The sequence below is a fragment of the Carlito syrichta genome, unplaced genomic scaffold (assembly GCF_000164805.1).
Source record: "Carlito syrichta isolate Samal-C Ts95f unplaced genomic scaffold, Tarsius_syrichta-2.0.1 Scaffold301929, whole genome shotgun sequence".
NCBI lineage: Eukaryota > Metazoa > Chordata > Mammalia > Primates > Tarsiidae > Carlito > Carlito syrichta.
Window position 1 is genome coordinate 116,669 of NW_007246025.1, and position 15,363 is coordinate 132,031.

Genomic DNA, 15,363 nt, shown 5'->3' on the forward strand with positions numbered 1-15,363 from the left:
CTCAGGCAATCCACTCACCTCAGCCTCCCAAAGGCGCGGGATTACAGGCTGAGCCACCGAGCCCGGCTATACAGATATTTTAAACATCTACCTCATTGGGTGGCTGCAAGTTTCAAAGGAGAATATCTGTATAAAAATATCATTATAAAAAGGCTACACAAATGCAGGGCGTGTGTACTAATTCCAAGGATGTTTTAGAAGCAGGGAACTAGACATTCAGTAACAGTCTCAAACTAAGATCATCTCTGCTTTCTTTGCCTTCCTCCTTTTATTTCAACTAAGTAGCACACACACACAAAGAATTATGCTGCCAATGAGAGGGATACACCCAAGACTTGAAAAGAAATCTTACCAAAACATGTCCAATTGAAATGAGAAACAGCCCAGGCAGCATGAGCCTCTGACAATTTTATGGCCTAATCGTGTCACTTTACACATGCCAGACTGCAAAAGTGATTCAGGGGCCAGACATATAAAGGAGGCTGTGATTCCTCAGAAATCAAACATGTTTAGGGAATGCATAGCTCTACCCTGCCGGGCAATGGAAGGACTGCGCCACCATGCCAGCTTCACAGGGTCACGGTAAATGAATGCCCATGGAAATTTGGGGGCTGCTTGTGCATTAGAAACAGCCAGAATACCATATTTTGTAAGACCCAAGGTATCATCCATCCTCCCTACCTAAACATGTGACTTTTCTGTTATAAAGTTCACAAAGGCTATATTGTGAAGCTTGAAAGCACAGGTTCTGGAATCGTATCACTTGGGTTTAAATTCCACCTCTGCCACTAGCTGTGTGACTTTGGACAAGTTACTCAACCTCTTTAAGTCTCAGTTTCCTCATTTTTAAAATAGATATTAGGATAATAGCACCTACCTCAAGGGTTATTATGAGAGTTAAGTGTAGTAATATATGTAAAGGCAGCATGAGCCTCTGACAATTTCATGCTAGGCTAAGCATATAAGTCCACAATGATGTAAGCTTGCATTATGTTTTTTGGTAGCAGCTTTATTAAAATGTAATTCACATACTTTCATCGTTTTTAAGCCTACATGATTTTTAATATGTAGACTTGATTCAGGCACAGAATTATGCCAAACTTTTCCAATTAATCTAGTCTTTCATCAGGGACTTCATCTAAAAAAAGAAAAGAAGTCAACAACATATAATGACTGAACCGCCAGACATAAAATTTCCAAGGATATTAAATACCAGTAATTAATGTGTTTGCTCAGACCAGTTTAAATAAAGATGAACCCTATTCATTCCTGTTTGAGTTTGAAGGCCTAGAGTTGCTGGTTATTTAATTTCTTTTGATTTTATTAGGCACACGTTCCTGTTACTCATCCTCTTTCTCATTCCTGGAATTGTGATGATGGTGGCATATGGATTAATCTCTTTGGAACTCTACCAAGGAATAAAATTTGAGGCTAGCCAGAAGAAATCTGCTAAAGGTAACTATCTTTTAGCTATGTGTTTATGCCAAAATAGCATGTGTTTGTTTTCTATAACTTAAGCAGATCTCCCTGGAGTGTAATATAAAGTATTTTGGAGATTTTTAAAAGTATTCTTAGGAGAGTCTGTGTCACAAGGCACACAGTCATGAGTCCCAGTCTCTCTATTTCCTAATCTGTAAAGTGGGAAAATAATTCCTTTCAAGGGTGTTCTCAGTGGAATAAAATAATATTCACATAACCTGATTATAAACTGAGGGTCCAGGCTTTCTATAGTGTTGCTTTCAAATGTACAGCCCTCAGAATCAAAACTACTTGTAATTCCAGTCTGTTCTGTGTCTCCCCAAAGACATTGGAAGATACTGAATTTGCAACCTACACCCCTCACCACCCCTGCTGTTTTTTTTGGAGTCAGAGTCTCACTCTGTCTGTCACCCAAGCTGGAGTGCAGTGGTACAATTACGGCTCACCACCACTTCAAACTCTAGGGATCAATTGATTCTCCTGCCTCGGTCTCCCGAATAACTGTTATCTACAGGCACACACCACCCTGTTTGGTTCGTGGTTTTTTTGGGGTGGTTGTTGTAGAGATGAAGTCTCACTGTGTTGCCCAGGCTGGTCTCAAACTCCTGGGTTCAAGCAATCCTCTCGCCTCAGCCTCCCAAAGTGCTGGAATTACAGGCATGAGCCACCACGCCACACCACAAACCTCCTTTTCCCCATTCACTCTCCTCCCTGCCACACTACAGTTGCCACAAAGCCTCCCTCCTTCCCCATCATGACAATCCACTATCCATTAAAACTGACCCCAACACCTTTGTTAGCAAAACTTTTTCCTTCTCACTCCACCCCCTCACTCAGCTCTTTCCTATGTAGGTAACTAAGTCTCTCTGGCTTCTTTGGTTTTGGTGAGGTGCTTTTGTCCCCTCAGTATCCAGATTCCTCACAACAAAAGCAGTCTAGAATCTTACCAAGCAAGCAGGAACCTTCTCCCTGGGGAGCTAAGGAAAGAAGAGTGTGAACATTCTTTTTTAGTTTTTCCCTGTAATCTGCATGCATAAAATATTTTATTACTGATTACAGTATATATTATTTTATTAGTTTGGGGGGATGTTTTGTTTTAGAGACAAGGTCTCACTCTATCACCTAGGCTGAGTACAGTGGTGCCATCATAGCTCACTGCAGCCTCAAACTCCTAGACTCAGGTGATCCTCCGGCCTCAGCCTCCCAGGTAGCTGAGATTACCGTTAATGCCACCACATCTGGCTAATTATTTCGTTTCTTGTAGAGATGAGGGTCTCGCTACGTCGCCTGGGCTGGTCTGGAACTCCTGGCCTCAAGCGATCTTCCCTCCTCAGCCTTTCAAAGTGCTCGGATTACAGGCGTGAGCCGCTGTGCCCCGCCTATTATATTTGTTTCACGCAGGTTTCCCCCCAAGGAAAGAACTAGAACAGATGCATATCTGCCCATACCACTGGAGGAGGCTGAGATGGCCTGCCCAGATCTCGCGTTCGAGTTGGGGGGTGGGTCTTCTGGACGGGCGGGGGCCTCCGCGCCTTCCCTCCGGGACCCAGGCCCCACCACGAGCGCCGTCTTTCTCCCGCCCAGAAAGGAAGCCGGGCGGCGGCGGCGGCGGCGGCGGCGGCAGATACGAGGACGGCGATGGCTGCTACCTGCAGCAGTCCCAGCACCCGAGGAGGCTGGAGCTCCGGCGGCTGTCCGCCGGCAGCGTGGGCAGGGTCAGCCGCGTCCGGAGCAGCAGCTCGGCGGCCAGCCTGATGGCCAAGAAGCGCGTGATCCGCATGCTCATGGTCATCGTGGTCCTCTTCTTCCTGTGCTGGATGCCCATCTTCAGCGCCAACGCCTGGCGGGCCTACGACACCGCCTCCGCCGAGCGCCGCCTCTCGGGGACCCCCATTTCCTTCATCCTCCTCCTCTCCTACACCTCCTCCTGCGTCAACCCCATCATCTACTGCTTCATGAACAGACGGTTCCGCCGCGGCTTCATGGCCACCTTCCCCTGCTGCCCCAGCCCTGGGCCCCCGGGGGCGAGGGGGGACGTGGGGGAGGAGGAGGAGGGCCGGACCACCGGGGCCTCGCTGTCCAGGGGCTCGTACAGCCACGTGAGTGCCTCGGGGCCGCCCCCCTGAGCTGCAGGGCGGAGGGGCTGGGGGGGCGGAGGCCGAGGAGGAGGAAGGCTCCGTGCCCGGTGGGGTGCCCCGTCATCTGCTTCCGTCCCCATCGGATTCGGGAGAGGAAGCGCCGCTTGGGGTGGGGCCGTGGCTTGGTTACCTGGCAGTTCAAAGCAGGAGATGCCCGGTCACATTCACCGTCAGAAAAACCTCAGCAGGCCCACGACGGGAGTCCGGCAGAGCTCAGGCTGCACACGGAAGTGCCAAGACGTGTTCCAGACGGAGATGGGGGCCCTGCTGAGCTCTAGAAGGTTCTAGAACGTCCCAGGTGGGCTCTCGCGCCTCATAGTGACACACGTCTGGGCTCTGCTTTTTCTGCTCGTGCAGAACTGTAGAGGCTGCTTTGCCCGAGAGGTGTCCGTCGCTCGTTCGTGCATACACTGTAGCCAGGCCCCCTCACTGGGACCACAAAGCAAACGGAAAGCAAACCCTTCCTGGCCATTTTCTGGGGTTAGAGCACAACCTGCTTTCTTCATTGGTAGAGGTTGGTCAGGGACATTCAGAGACAAGCTTATGTCGTCATCAGAATAGCAAGAGAAACGACTGAAAGATGAAATATGGAACTTGATATTTCTAAAAAGAAACGAGTGCAAGCGTGGCTGGAGGGGATGCCATCTTACTGTGAGGAATATTAAATGGCAGAAGGTTCATGGGAATTTTTATTTTAATGATATATGTTGCCTAATTTCTTCTTCATGTGGTAATATTAAGACTCATGACTCCTTTGCCTCACCTTAATTTTTCATATTCATCTGCTTTCCACAAAGGAAGAAAGGTGCAAGGAGAGTTGTACGTTACGTATACCCGACCAAAGGTGAAACATATAATCAGGCTCAGAATGAAAACTGGCATCCTTGGACTCAGCTAACAAATGGCTTTTGAATATCAAAGCGGTCTGTGCTTTTAAATACAATCTAGGTACTTGCTAATAGTTGGTTAATTCTATGTACATGTATACACCAAACATATAATTATGTTCTTTACATATAATTATACTCTTTGGTGAGTTAAAAAAAAAAAAAAAGAATAGTTAACTGTTGGAATTCAGCAATTGTTATAGGTAGACATTTCTTCACAACAATTCAAGTTTCATGTGACATTCATTTATTTGCAAAATTAGTGTTGAAATCTCTTTCCTCTAATTTAGAAATCTCAAATCAGGCATGAGCTGTACATTCAAATACCAGGAAGGGCATTTCTAGAATGGTCCAGTCTACTGGCACTTCTTTTTTTTTTTTTAAGAGTATCATTGCCCTGTCTGCTTGAATAAATTAACATGGACTTTTTTTTTTTTTTTTTGAGTCGGAGTCTCACTCTGTCGCCCAGGCTGGAGTGCAGGGGCATGCTCACAGTCACCACAGCCTCCTTCCATCTCAGCCTTCCAAGTAGTTGAGACTACAGGTGTGTGCCACCACACCCAGCTAATTTTTTGACTTATTGTAGAGAGGTCTTGCTAAGTTGCCCAGACTGGTCTCGAACTCCTGAGCTCAGGCAATTCTCTAGGCTTGGCCTCTCAAAGTGCTGAGATTACAGGTGTGAGCCACCATGCCTGTCAAAATGGACCTTTTTTACAGACGCAAGTTCACATGCTAGTATGGGAAGAACAAAAACCAAAAAGCACAAAGTTCATAGCTTCCTGCTTCAAAGCATCTGAGAAGAAGCGCACTTTTCTTCTCCTTTTCATGGGCCCATGGCACCCAGTGACCCGAGCCTGACATTCTGCACGGCACACAAGAGTCAGGGATTTCAGTTGTCCAAAAAAAAACCATGTGGGAAGGGGGAAAGGGGAAGAGAGTGGGAAAACATGATGATGAACAGCATAACAGATGTAGAATTAGACAAGATGTGAGCATTGCATTTGTTGTTTATGAGGGGAAAACGTCGGAGAATAAATAATTGAGGACATGACAATGATAGGGACTTTCCAAGCCAGACTGTTCCTCAGACCGCAGTCTGATTTTACTAGCTATTGCCCGCCATCTCAGTCAAAGATTTCAAGGTAAAACTTCAACCGATCCAAACAACCACTGCTAAAATAGTAGCGATAAGTGTAAGAAATTAAAATGTCTCTGATATTTGAGTAAGTCCTACATTATCAAGTTTTCCTGCCAGAGAGTAAGTCTACTCTGACAGTGTTTTCATATGCATGAAAATAAATTATTGGGAACCTCTGGAAGTTCCAGATGTGTGTTAACCCAAAAATAAGCTTCCCAGATTTGGCTAATAAACATACGGATGCTAGCTAAATTCTAATTTCAGATAAGCAATGATAGTTTTTAGTGTGGCTATGTCCCATGCACTAAAATACATCCTGTATTTTACCTGGCAACCCTTCGTTAAAATATTTTAAAAGCACATATAAATCTAAACAAAATTTCCCAGATGTGGAGCAAAAAAATGCTCTTATTCACTTATTAAAAGGTTTTCCACATATGGAAGTTTGTTTTACAAAGAAGAAAAAAAGTATTAACTTTTCTAATCCGTGCCTGACTTTTGGGAAGTTCTGATTTTACTTTTTAAAATTTTTTAAAAATATAATGTTATTCTAGCACTTTATTGAGTTAGCTGTCTTTAGATTACTAAGGTAGATGACTCATTTGAATTTGCAAAAAAAAATGGCTAGTGGAGTTAAGAAAGCAAATTTATCCATTTTCCAGTATTTTCTAGTGCCTTCTGGTTGCTTCCACTTATCACCAGGGTGTCCAGTTAGAATCTGAGCACTGATATGGAGAGTTCCATCTTCGCTCTTTCCTTGGGCTGCGTATCTCAGTGGCTTCTTACGCCCAGTTGCTGTGGCCATCATGCATAATAAACGTGTCATGGTAAATGTGCATGTGTATATTCTATGGTTTGGTTACCCACGTTCCATATGCTTTACACGTGTCCCCTCTGTAACCGTCATGAGGCTGATGACAGCTGCTGCACCTCCAGGGTGTTTCCCTCTTGTGTTTTGCCCTGTACTCTGCACTCCGTGTGTTCAATAAACATTGTGACTACTTCAGTTGTGCCTTCTGTGCTTATGGCGCCCTTTCTGACAACTGGGCAGGGAAGGCATGTTCCAGGCCTGGGGCCGGGTGGGGGGGGCACAGAATTTCTGAACTTTTCCCAAATCTGTATCCCCACTCAGCATACTGATGTGTGAGCATTTTCTGTGATCTCTCCTGCCCCTTTTCTCTCCTCCTTGGTGTGTATGTGTGGGGGAAAAGCTGAATGTCACCCAAGATGTCACCAGTGGAGGAGGGGGGGTTAGGAACCATTGGTCCACCCTTCAGCTTCACTCCCCCTGCCCTCATTCCCTTTAAGGACAGTGAAAACCCTTTACCACATACCTCATCCTTGCTAAAGTACCCAGCTCACTCATCAACGCTGATAAATGTTATCAAAGCCACATGTCTCCCTTGACTGCTCCCCCTCTCCCATCCACCTGCTCTCCTGAAGGGCCCCTGGGAACCTCTGGGCATCTTTCTGGGCCTTCCAGAACCCATGCTACATCTGCTGACTCCCTGTAGCTAGCTCTCACTCTAAATGTGGTGCTTCCCTCCCTCTGACCCTGGGAGGGAAGGTTTCTGACTTCTCTGGCTTTCTGGCTGCCCTCAAGGGGAACACCACCTCTTGGTTTCCTAACCTGCTTTCACAGCCCAGGGCCAGTCTTGAAACTGCATGCCCTATCCTAGGTCTTGGAAGCTGAGCCTGGGTGGAATGTCAGATCCTGTTTGTTTGTTTGCTTGTTTGTTTTAGAGACAGGGCCTCGCTCTGTCACCCGGGCTGGAGTATAGTGGCACAATCATAACCCAGTGCCACCTTGAACGCCTAGGCTCAAACAATCTTCCTGCCTCAGTCTCCTGAGTACCTGGAACATACTCAGGTATGTGTCAACACACCCAGCTAAATTTTTATTTTTTGTAGTGACGGGGTCTTGCCATATTGCCCAGGCTGGTCTTGAACTCCTGGAGTCAAGCAATGCTCCTGCCTCTGTTTCCCAAAGTGCTGGGATTACAGGTGTTAACCACCACGCCCAGTCAGATTTTCCTTCTTGCCCAGGAAGAGAGGTCAGACAAGTATAAATTAGCCCCTAGTATTGTTCATAAAACATAGCTGGTGTTCAATAAACACTCCAGGGAATTAATAGATGAGTAAATGAATGGATGAATTTGAATGGCATTGTTTCTTGATGCCAGACCTTTCCTGGCCACTTTGAGGAGGGCATGCCTTCCCAACGAGGGGTTGCCTGTGCACAGTGTGCCGTAGCTCTTAATAAAGGATGTAGTCAGCTGGGCTCGGGGGCTCAGGCTATATTCCCAGCATTTTGGGAGTCCAAGGTGAGTGGATTGCCTGAGCCCGTGGGTTTGAGACCCACCCGGGCAACTTGGTGAGACCTCGTCTCTACAATAAATCTAGCCGGGTGTGGTAGTACACCTGGCTGGCTTCCTGTAGTTCCAGCTACTTGGAAGGCTGAGGCGGAAGGATTGCCAGAGCCCAGCAGGTCGAGGCTACGGTGGCCAGGAGTGTGCCACTGCCCTTCAGCCTGGGCAACGGAGTGAGACTCCAACTCAAAAAAAATAAAAAATAAAAAAAGGATGTAGTCGACTGGACAGTTGCATTCTGCTTCCATTCTGTCCAGCAAATTTCACTTTTTTGTTCACTGACCACAGAAGCCACTCCTGTGGGTGCAGAGAATATACTCTGGAGTGGAAGCCCAGAAGTCTGTGTCCCAGTCTCAGTGGCTGCTGCTAACTTGCTGCATGGTTTGGGCAAGTCACGTCCCTCTCTGGGTATCACTTTCCTCTTGTGCGTAATGAGGGAAGAAGGGCCATCCTCCATCTCTGATACTGTGTGACTCGGTGGGTCAGAATTGACTATTCTTTTACTATCCCACAACACACCCTCCCTTAATTTTGTTGGTCTCCCATTGACTTCACAATCACAGAAGTTCTTTGTCATCCAGACAATAGCCACGTCTAATGAAGGCTGCGAGAATGAGGGGAAAAGGGAAAAAAGGGTCCAGAGCAGAGTCTCCAAGCTCCCAGCCCCTTCTAGGTGACAGCTCCCCAGAGCGACATGTGGAGTCTCATCCCTAGGACACCAACCCATTCCAAGTAAAACGTCCTAAAAATCTACTCCGAAACCAAATGTGACCTAGGATTGAGAGGGGTACCAACATGTGTTAAAACCTGTTCTATATCGGCACTGTGTGCGTCACTGGTGACAGCAGTTGACAATGAAATCTGCAGGAGGGATGGATGAATGTCTCCGACAGGTGGTTGCTTATTTCATTCTCCAGACAACAAGTGTGAGGCATCATTTTGCACATTTCACAGGTGAAGAGGGGGTGGCACTATGTCCAAGGTCAGACAGCCAGTAGACAGAGGCAGGAGTGAGCCCATTCTCATCCCCCCCCCCCACCTAATGACATTGGGATTAGGTGGCATGCAGTAATCTAAGTAAACACTAGCTGCCCATTTCGTTTCCTGTAATGCTTTACAGTTCGTGGGCCTTGTGCTAACAGCTCTAAGGAGGAGAAATCCCTGTCTTTGCCCCCTCCTCCTCCCACCCCTGTGGACATTTGGTCCTCCCTCTGAGCTCCCTGAACGTGGAGGATTTGAGAGCTGGATTTTTACACTTGCATTCTGGATGCTTCCGTTGATATGTTTATTTTTAGAAGGAAGATAATGCACTTTGCCACCTCACGAAAGCCAAAAGATGGTATCAGTAAACGAGCTTTCACCTCTTTGGCAAATTACCAGCAAACTAAGGTAGGTCTGTTTTCTAATGATCAGGAAGGAGACCAACACAGGCCCAGTGACTCATCAGCCTGCAGTGTAAAACTTCCTGGTTTTCCTTTCTCTTGTCACTTTTTTATTAAGTCCCCCTTCTCTAGTGAAATGTCATGTTATTGTTACCCAGAGGGCATCACTAGGACATTGGGAATCCCCCACAACCTCAAACCCACCATGTCTGCAATGGCGCTAACTGTCATATGCCAAGCCACTTCTCTTCCTGATTCTCTCTGGCTGTGAATGGGATTCCCGCTCTCCCAGATTACCCAATTCAAAATCTGACTCATCTTTTGAAAGATGGTATCAGTGAAGAACTTGGTCTTTAGAGTCAAAAAGACTTGAATTCATATCTCAGGCACCACAAGCTATAGATAGCAAGCAAATGACTCAGCTTCCAAGTCTTAAATTCCACATCTGTGGTACTTACCTCACAGGGTTTTGTGAGAATTTAATAAAGTTAAATAATATTTTTAAATATTAAACATATATATTTATACACACATGCGCATACACACACACACACACACACACACACACACACATATTGAGCTGGGGGTCTCACTCTGACATCCAGGCTAGAGTACAGGGGCACAATCAAGGCAGCCTCAACCTTCTGGGCTCAGGCAATCCTTCTGCCTCAGCCTCCCTAGTAGCTGGGATTACAGACACATGACATGACACCCAGCTAATATTTTGATTTTTTTGTAGAGACAAGGTCTCACTAGGTTTCCAGGCTGGTCTTGAATTCCTGAGTTCAAGCAATCCTCCCACCTTAGCCTCTCAAAGTGCTGGGATTACAGTTGTGAACCACTGTGCCTGGTCAGGATATTAATGATATTAAATGTAAAATGTCATTTAAAAGGACACTAAAGGGACTTTTCCAGACTCAGAGTTTGACTGTAGACAAGGAGTACCAAGTTGTCCAACATTACAAAGAGTGGGAATAGATACAAACCGACGACTTGTTAAGAGACAATGAAACCTGTTCAACACACATCCCTCCACTTTTCTCCTGCCCCTACAATATAAAGGAACAAGAGACAATTTCTTTGACAAGGGCTGTCAACTAAGTGGGCAATGAATTCTGTGCCATTTTCCTCTTCCCTCACTATGGGACCACAGAGAATTTCTAGAAACACTTGGGGAGGGTGGAGTTTTTGTCATAAGGGAAAACTGATATATCATCCTTCCTCCCATGGGACTTCAACTTGGGAAAATAGTTTCAAGGGAATTTGTATCTCCGGATACAGGGTTTATTTCTAGTCTCTAATATTGGGAAATGTTTAGAAAAAGCCTGACTGAGCCAAGTTTCCAAGGATGAAGAGTGTCTCAGTCAGTTCTGGCTGCTATAACAAAAATACCATAGACTGGGGGGCTTAAGCCAGCAGTCTCTCAACTTTTTGACATCAGGGACAAACTTCATGGAAAACAATTTTTCCATGGATGGGGGGGATCATCAGGTATTTGATTCTCATAAGGAATGAGCAACTTAAATCTGCCCGATGCACAGTTCATAATAGAATTTGAGCTTCAATGAGAAGCTAATCCTGCTGCTAATCTGACTGGAGGTGGAGCTCCATTTGCCCACACTCATCTCTTGCTGTGTGGCCTGGTTCCTAACAGGTCACAGACCAGTACCAGTATGCAGCCCAGAATTGGGGACCCCTGGCTTAAACAAAAGGAATTTATCCCTCACAGTTCTGAAGACTAGAAAGTCTAAGATCAGGGTACCAGTTGATTCAGTTCCTGGGGAGGACTCTCTTCCCAGCTTACAGATGGGTACCTTCTTGTTATATTCTTACATGGTGGAGAGAGGGATCATCTCTCATGTCTCTTCTTGTAAGGGCACAAGTCCCATTCATGGGTCTCCACTCTCATGACCTAACTACCTCCCAAGGTTCCACCTCCAAATACCATCACATTAAAGATGTGTGAGGGAGCCATAAACATTCAGTGCATAGAAGGGAAGCAGAGGGCCATGGCACCAATGGACCCTGTAGATATCATAGAAAGTAACCAGGCCTGGTTACCCTGGGGCAAAAAGGAAGTCAAGCGGGCTGTACCACCAGAAGAGGAATTGACTGGAAATGCATCACCTCAACCAGAAAGTTTAGTATGGAAGGTCCTCACAGAGTGCATGTACATAGGAGGGTGGGTGTCACTGGAAAACCTACAAAACTTTATGACTCAAAAGAAAGAGGGTTAGCATTTGCACATCTGCATATCGAAAGTCATTTGACCATTGAAGAAAACTCCCAAACAGCACTACTTTTGTGCCTTTACCACTTAACTCTTCGGCCATTCTCAAGAGAAAGAAATCAAGCAAGGAAGAGAGAGAGAAAGACCACCAGCTTTCCCTGCAGATGTCTTGCCTGGGACCTGCCTGATTCAGAGGAAAGGAGAGAAGCTTCACATCGGATGCAAGAGGAAAGATTTGGTTTATATTATAGTGAATACCTAAAGATGAGGTTTTAATGAAGAGATGAAAGAGACAGAAAAGAGCCAGGAAAAACTGTAAGGTACACCAGAGATATTTTTATAGAGGAGGGTAGGGCAGAATATTTTTTTTTTTTTTTTTTTTGCCACGAGGTGTTTTATTTCCAACAATCATACAAATAATTTTCTATAACATCCCAGGGCAGACCAGAGAATTTGGCAGTCCGATGGGGGGAGGGGGGTCCCCTCGGAGACCCACGGGCCGGTGGCATCGGCGCGGAGTGCCTGGGTTCACAGTGCAGCTTGTGGCTCGTGTCCATCTCGCGGGTGGCCCTCCCTCCACATCACGACTGGGGTCTCGGAGATGATGGGGGCGGGGGGGGGGTCCTCCAGGCTTAGGAAATTTCACTCCATTTCTCCTGCTCGATGGTCTCTTTGGTGGGCAGGGTGTTCTTCTCCTGCGTCTCCGTCTTCTTCAGCTTGGCCTTATCGAAGCTGGCGATTTCCCCCATGTCCGGCTTGTCTGCCATTTTCTCAAAACGATCCAAGCGTCCCGCTCCGAGCCCGGGCTCCTGGTGCTCCCACTCGCGACGCTGCAGCAAGAGACCGGGCAGAATATTTAACAGATAGGGATTGAAGACAGAGGTAGGAGAAAAAGCGATTTCTTGACTGTTACACAATTTTCAATAAACTAGTTGTTTTCCAACAGGTACTTAATGAACAACAGTCATTGTAAACAATATCTAAAACACTTATTTCAGTTATTAGCCTGGTTCAGCTGGTCTTTTTTATTTATACTGAGAACAGTCTAAATCAGAATTACCTTTCTTCCTTATAACTCAGAAAGTCGCAGTAGGTGGTCACCTGGCCTCCCCACTGCCAATTCTCTCTCTCTTCCACTTGGCCCTACTCTCCGGTATCAGACTGTTCTTACCAATACAAGGTTGGGATCACCTTGCTCCCTGCCCAGAGGCTTCCCGGTGCTTAGAGGTCCAATTTCCTTTGCCTGGTGTCAATGTTCCCGGCAATCAGGAGTCAACCTTTCTTCCCTATCAGTCAGTTTCTTCTTCTTTTCAGAACAGAATGATTTGCTGTTCCCAAGCACTTCCATGTGCCCACACCATTCTCAATTTGAGACATTCTTCTCTCTTTAGCTCTTCCTGATAAAATCCTGTCATTCTTCATGGCTCAGCTCCCTGGTTACCTACCTTATAAAATCTCCAAAATTCTCTATAAACAAAGATGTCTCTCTTTTCTGAGCTCTCACAACACTGTCTCTATATATCCTTTAGTTGTCTAACAATAGCTCATTCCCCCCACCCTACTCCTCATTGCTTGCTAATGAAACCTCCCTACATACAGGTATTGATGGTTGGTATGGCTTGAATGTGACCCCAGAATTATGTGTTAGAAGCTTATCCCCAATGCAACAGTGTTGGAGGTGAGGCCTAATGAGAAGTATCTGGGTCATGGGGGCATGAGTGAATTAATGCTGTTATTTCAGAAGTGGATTCCTAATAAAAGGACACATTTAGCCTTCCCTTGTCCTCTTTCTCTCTCACCCACTCTTTGTATTTACACCATGGGATGACACAGCAAGAAGGCCCACACCAGACATGGGCTCCTCAACCTTGGAAATCCCAGCCTCTAGAATCATGAGTCAATACATTTCTGTTTATTATAAATGACTCAGTTTATTCAGTTACAGCAGCACAAAACAGACTAAGACAATGGTATTCTGATCACAGGGGAAAAAAAAAACAAAACAGTTCCAAGGGGTAAATCCAACGGATCTATGCTGTACACACTCCCTTTTGCTAGTTACTGGTTTAGGGGTAGTTTTGTGTCCCAGTCTAGCCAGTGATGTTTAACAACATGCCCTATGGGTTTTTCAAAGAGCCTGAGTTTGTAGCAAGTTTGCTGATTTCTGTGGTATAAATACTACCACCATGGCCAGTTTCAGATCACCAATATGGCATCATCGAATGGGGTACTGGAAAAAGAAACATGCTGTAGCACACAATCTTATAGTATTTCCGTCATGAAGATACAAGTAACATAAATAACAGCAAGGGCATAGGTAATCACTAAATGTAGTAAAGTAACTAGGAAATGATTCATTTTGAGTATTTACTACTACATTTCCTGAAAGTTTAACAATTGGCTCTTACTAGTCAATATAAGCCAACTGTAACACACTACAGGTTTCAGTCAGTGAAATGTAAGAAGCCTGCTTGGAGTTTCTTGGTTTATTTGCTGGTATTGCTTTTCTTGCGCTTCAGTAACAAACAACCTTAAAATTTAGCACAGAGCATCATGTCACCTTATGCACACTCACGCACAGAATGGCAACCATGTGAAGAGACAGCAAGAAGGCAGCCCCCTGCAAGTCAATGAAAGAGCCCTCAACCAGAAACCAACCCTGCTGATACTTGAATCTTGGACTTTCAGCCTCCAGAACTGTGAGACAATAATTTTCTGTTTTTTAAGCCACCCACTAACACACCTCCCCTCCCAGAACGCTGCAAGGTTCAGAGGGCCACTCTCATTCTAAAGGCCCAGAACTAGCCCAATCTGATCAGAGAAGATGGAACCTTAATAATGCCCTTTACATGACACTAGCCAGACACCTAAGTCCTCACTCATGTTCTTAGAGCTCTTCTCCCTCAACAGCTTATGTCTTTTCCTCCTGGTCTCTAATTTCAATAACATTCCTCAAGCACAGATGCAGCAGCTGCAACAAAAACAGAGCTAGTTGGGGTAAGTAAACAAGACGGGCGGGTGAGAACACAAATGGCTAAAGAACTTTCAGCCCAGCTGAAACTCTCCAGGGGCAGAGCCAAGGGATCCTAAGACCTTTTCAGCAGGTGTTTTCTTGGATACCTTACAGGTGTAGAGTTGCCAGATAAAATACAGGATGCCACCGCAATTTGAATTTCAGGCAAGCAGTGAATAATTTCCTGGTATGTCTCATATAATGTATTTTAGTTTGCTAAATCTGTTAACCCTATCCAGGGGCTGTCGGTGGGGTAGCTGTGGGACAGTGGGGGAAGGAAGACTGAAAGATGGGAAGTCAAATATAATTGGCTACACTCACAGGCCACATGACAGGACTGAGCCCATTTGGAAGGAAGAAAAAGAGTGCCCCTGGGCAATGGGTCTCTGTCACCTTCCCAGCCCTGCGGGGCACTCATTTGGAGTCAAGTTAAAGAATCCTAGATGCATTATTTTCCTTTGGCTGTTGAAACAAATTATCACAAATGTAATGGCTGTAAAACAACACAAATCTAATATCTTACCATTCAGAAGTCTGAAACGGGTCTCACTTGGCTAAATCAAGATGTCAGGAGGACTGCATTTCTCCTGGAAATTCTAGAAGAGGATCCATTTCTTACCTTCTCCAGTTTATTGAGGCTGCCCACATTGCTTGGCTCATGGACTCTCCCTCCATCTTCAAGGCCAGCAGCGTAGTGTCTTCAAATCTTCCCCCCCACCCACCCCCG

The 15,363-nt window shown here is 45.7% G+C and overlaps 1 protein-coding gene and 1 pseudogene across 2 annotated transcripts in view; one reads left to right on the forward strand and one right to left on the reverse strand.

Moving 5' to 3' along the window:
* CCKAR (cholecystokinin A receptor) overlaps positions 1–3,609 on the forward strand; it is a 9,508-nt gene extending 5,899 nt beyond the window's left edge. The window contains exons 4-5 of the mRNA XM_008055687.1: positions 1,328–1,455; positions 3,064–3,609. Coding sequence (XP_008053878.1) covers positions 1,328–1,455; positions 3,064–3,605 — 670 coding nt within the window. The 3' untranslated portion in view covers positions 3,606–3,609. The remainder of the gene's footprint in view (positions 1–1,327; positions 1,456–3,063) is intronic.
* Positions 3,610–11,985: 8,376 nt separating this feature from the next.
* Positions 11,986–12,471, reverse strand: LOC103257988 (annotated as a pseudogene). The gene has a single exon (XR_504150.1). The product of XR_504150.1 is annotated as a thymosin beta-10 pseudogene (transcript).
* Positions 12,472–15,363: the final 2,892 nt, after the last annotated feature.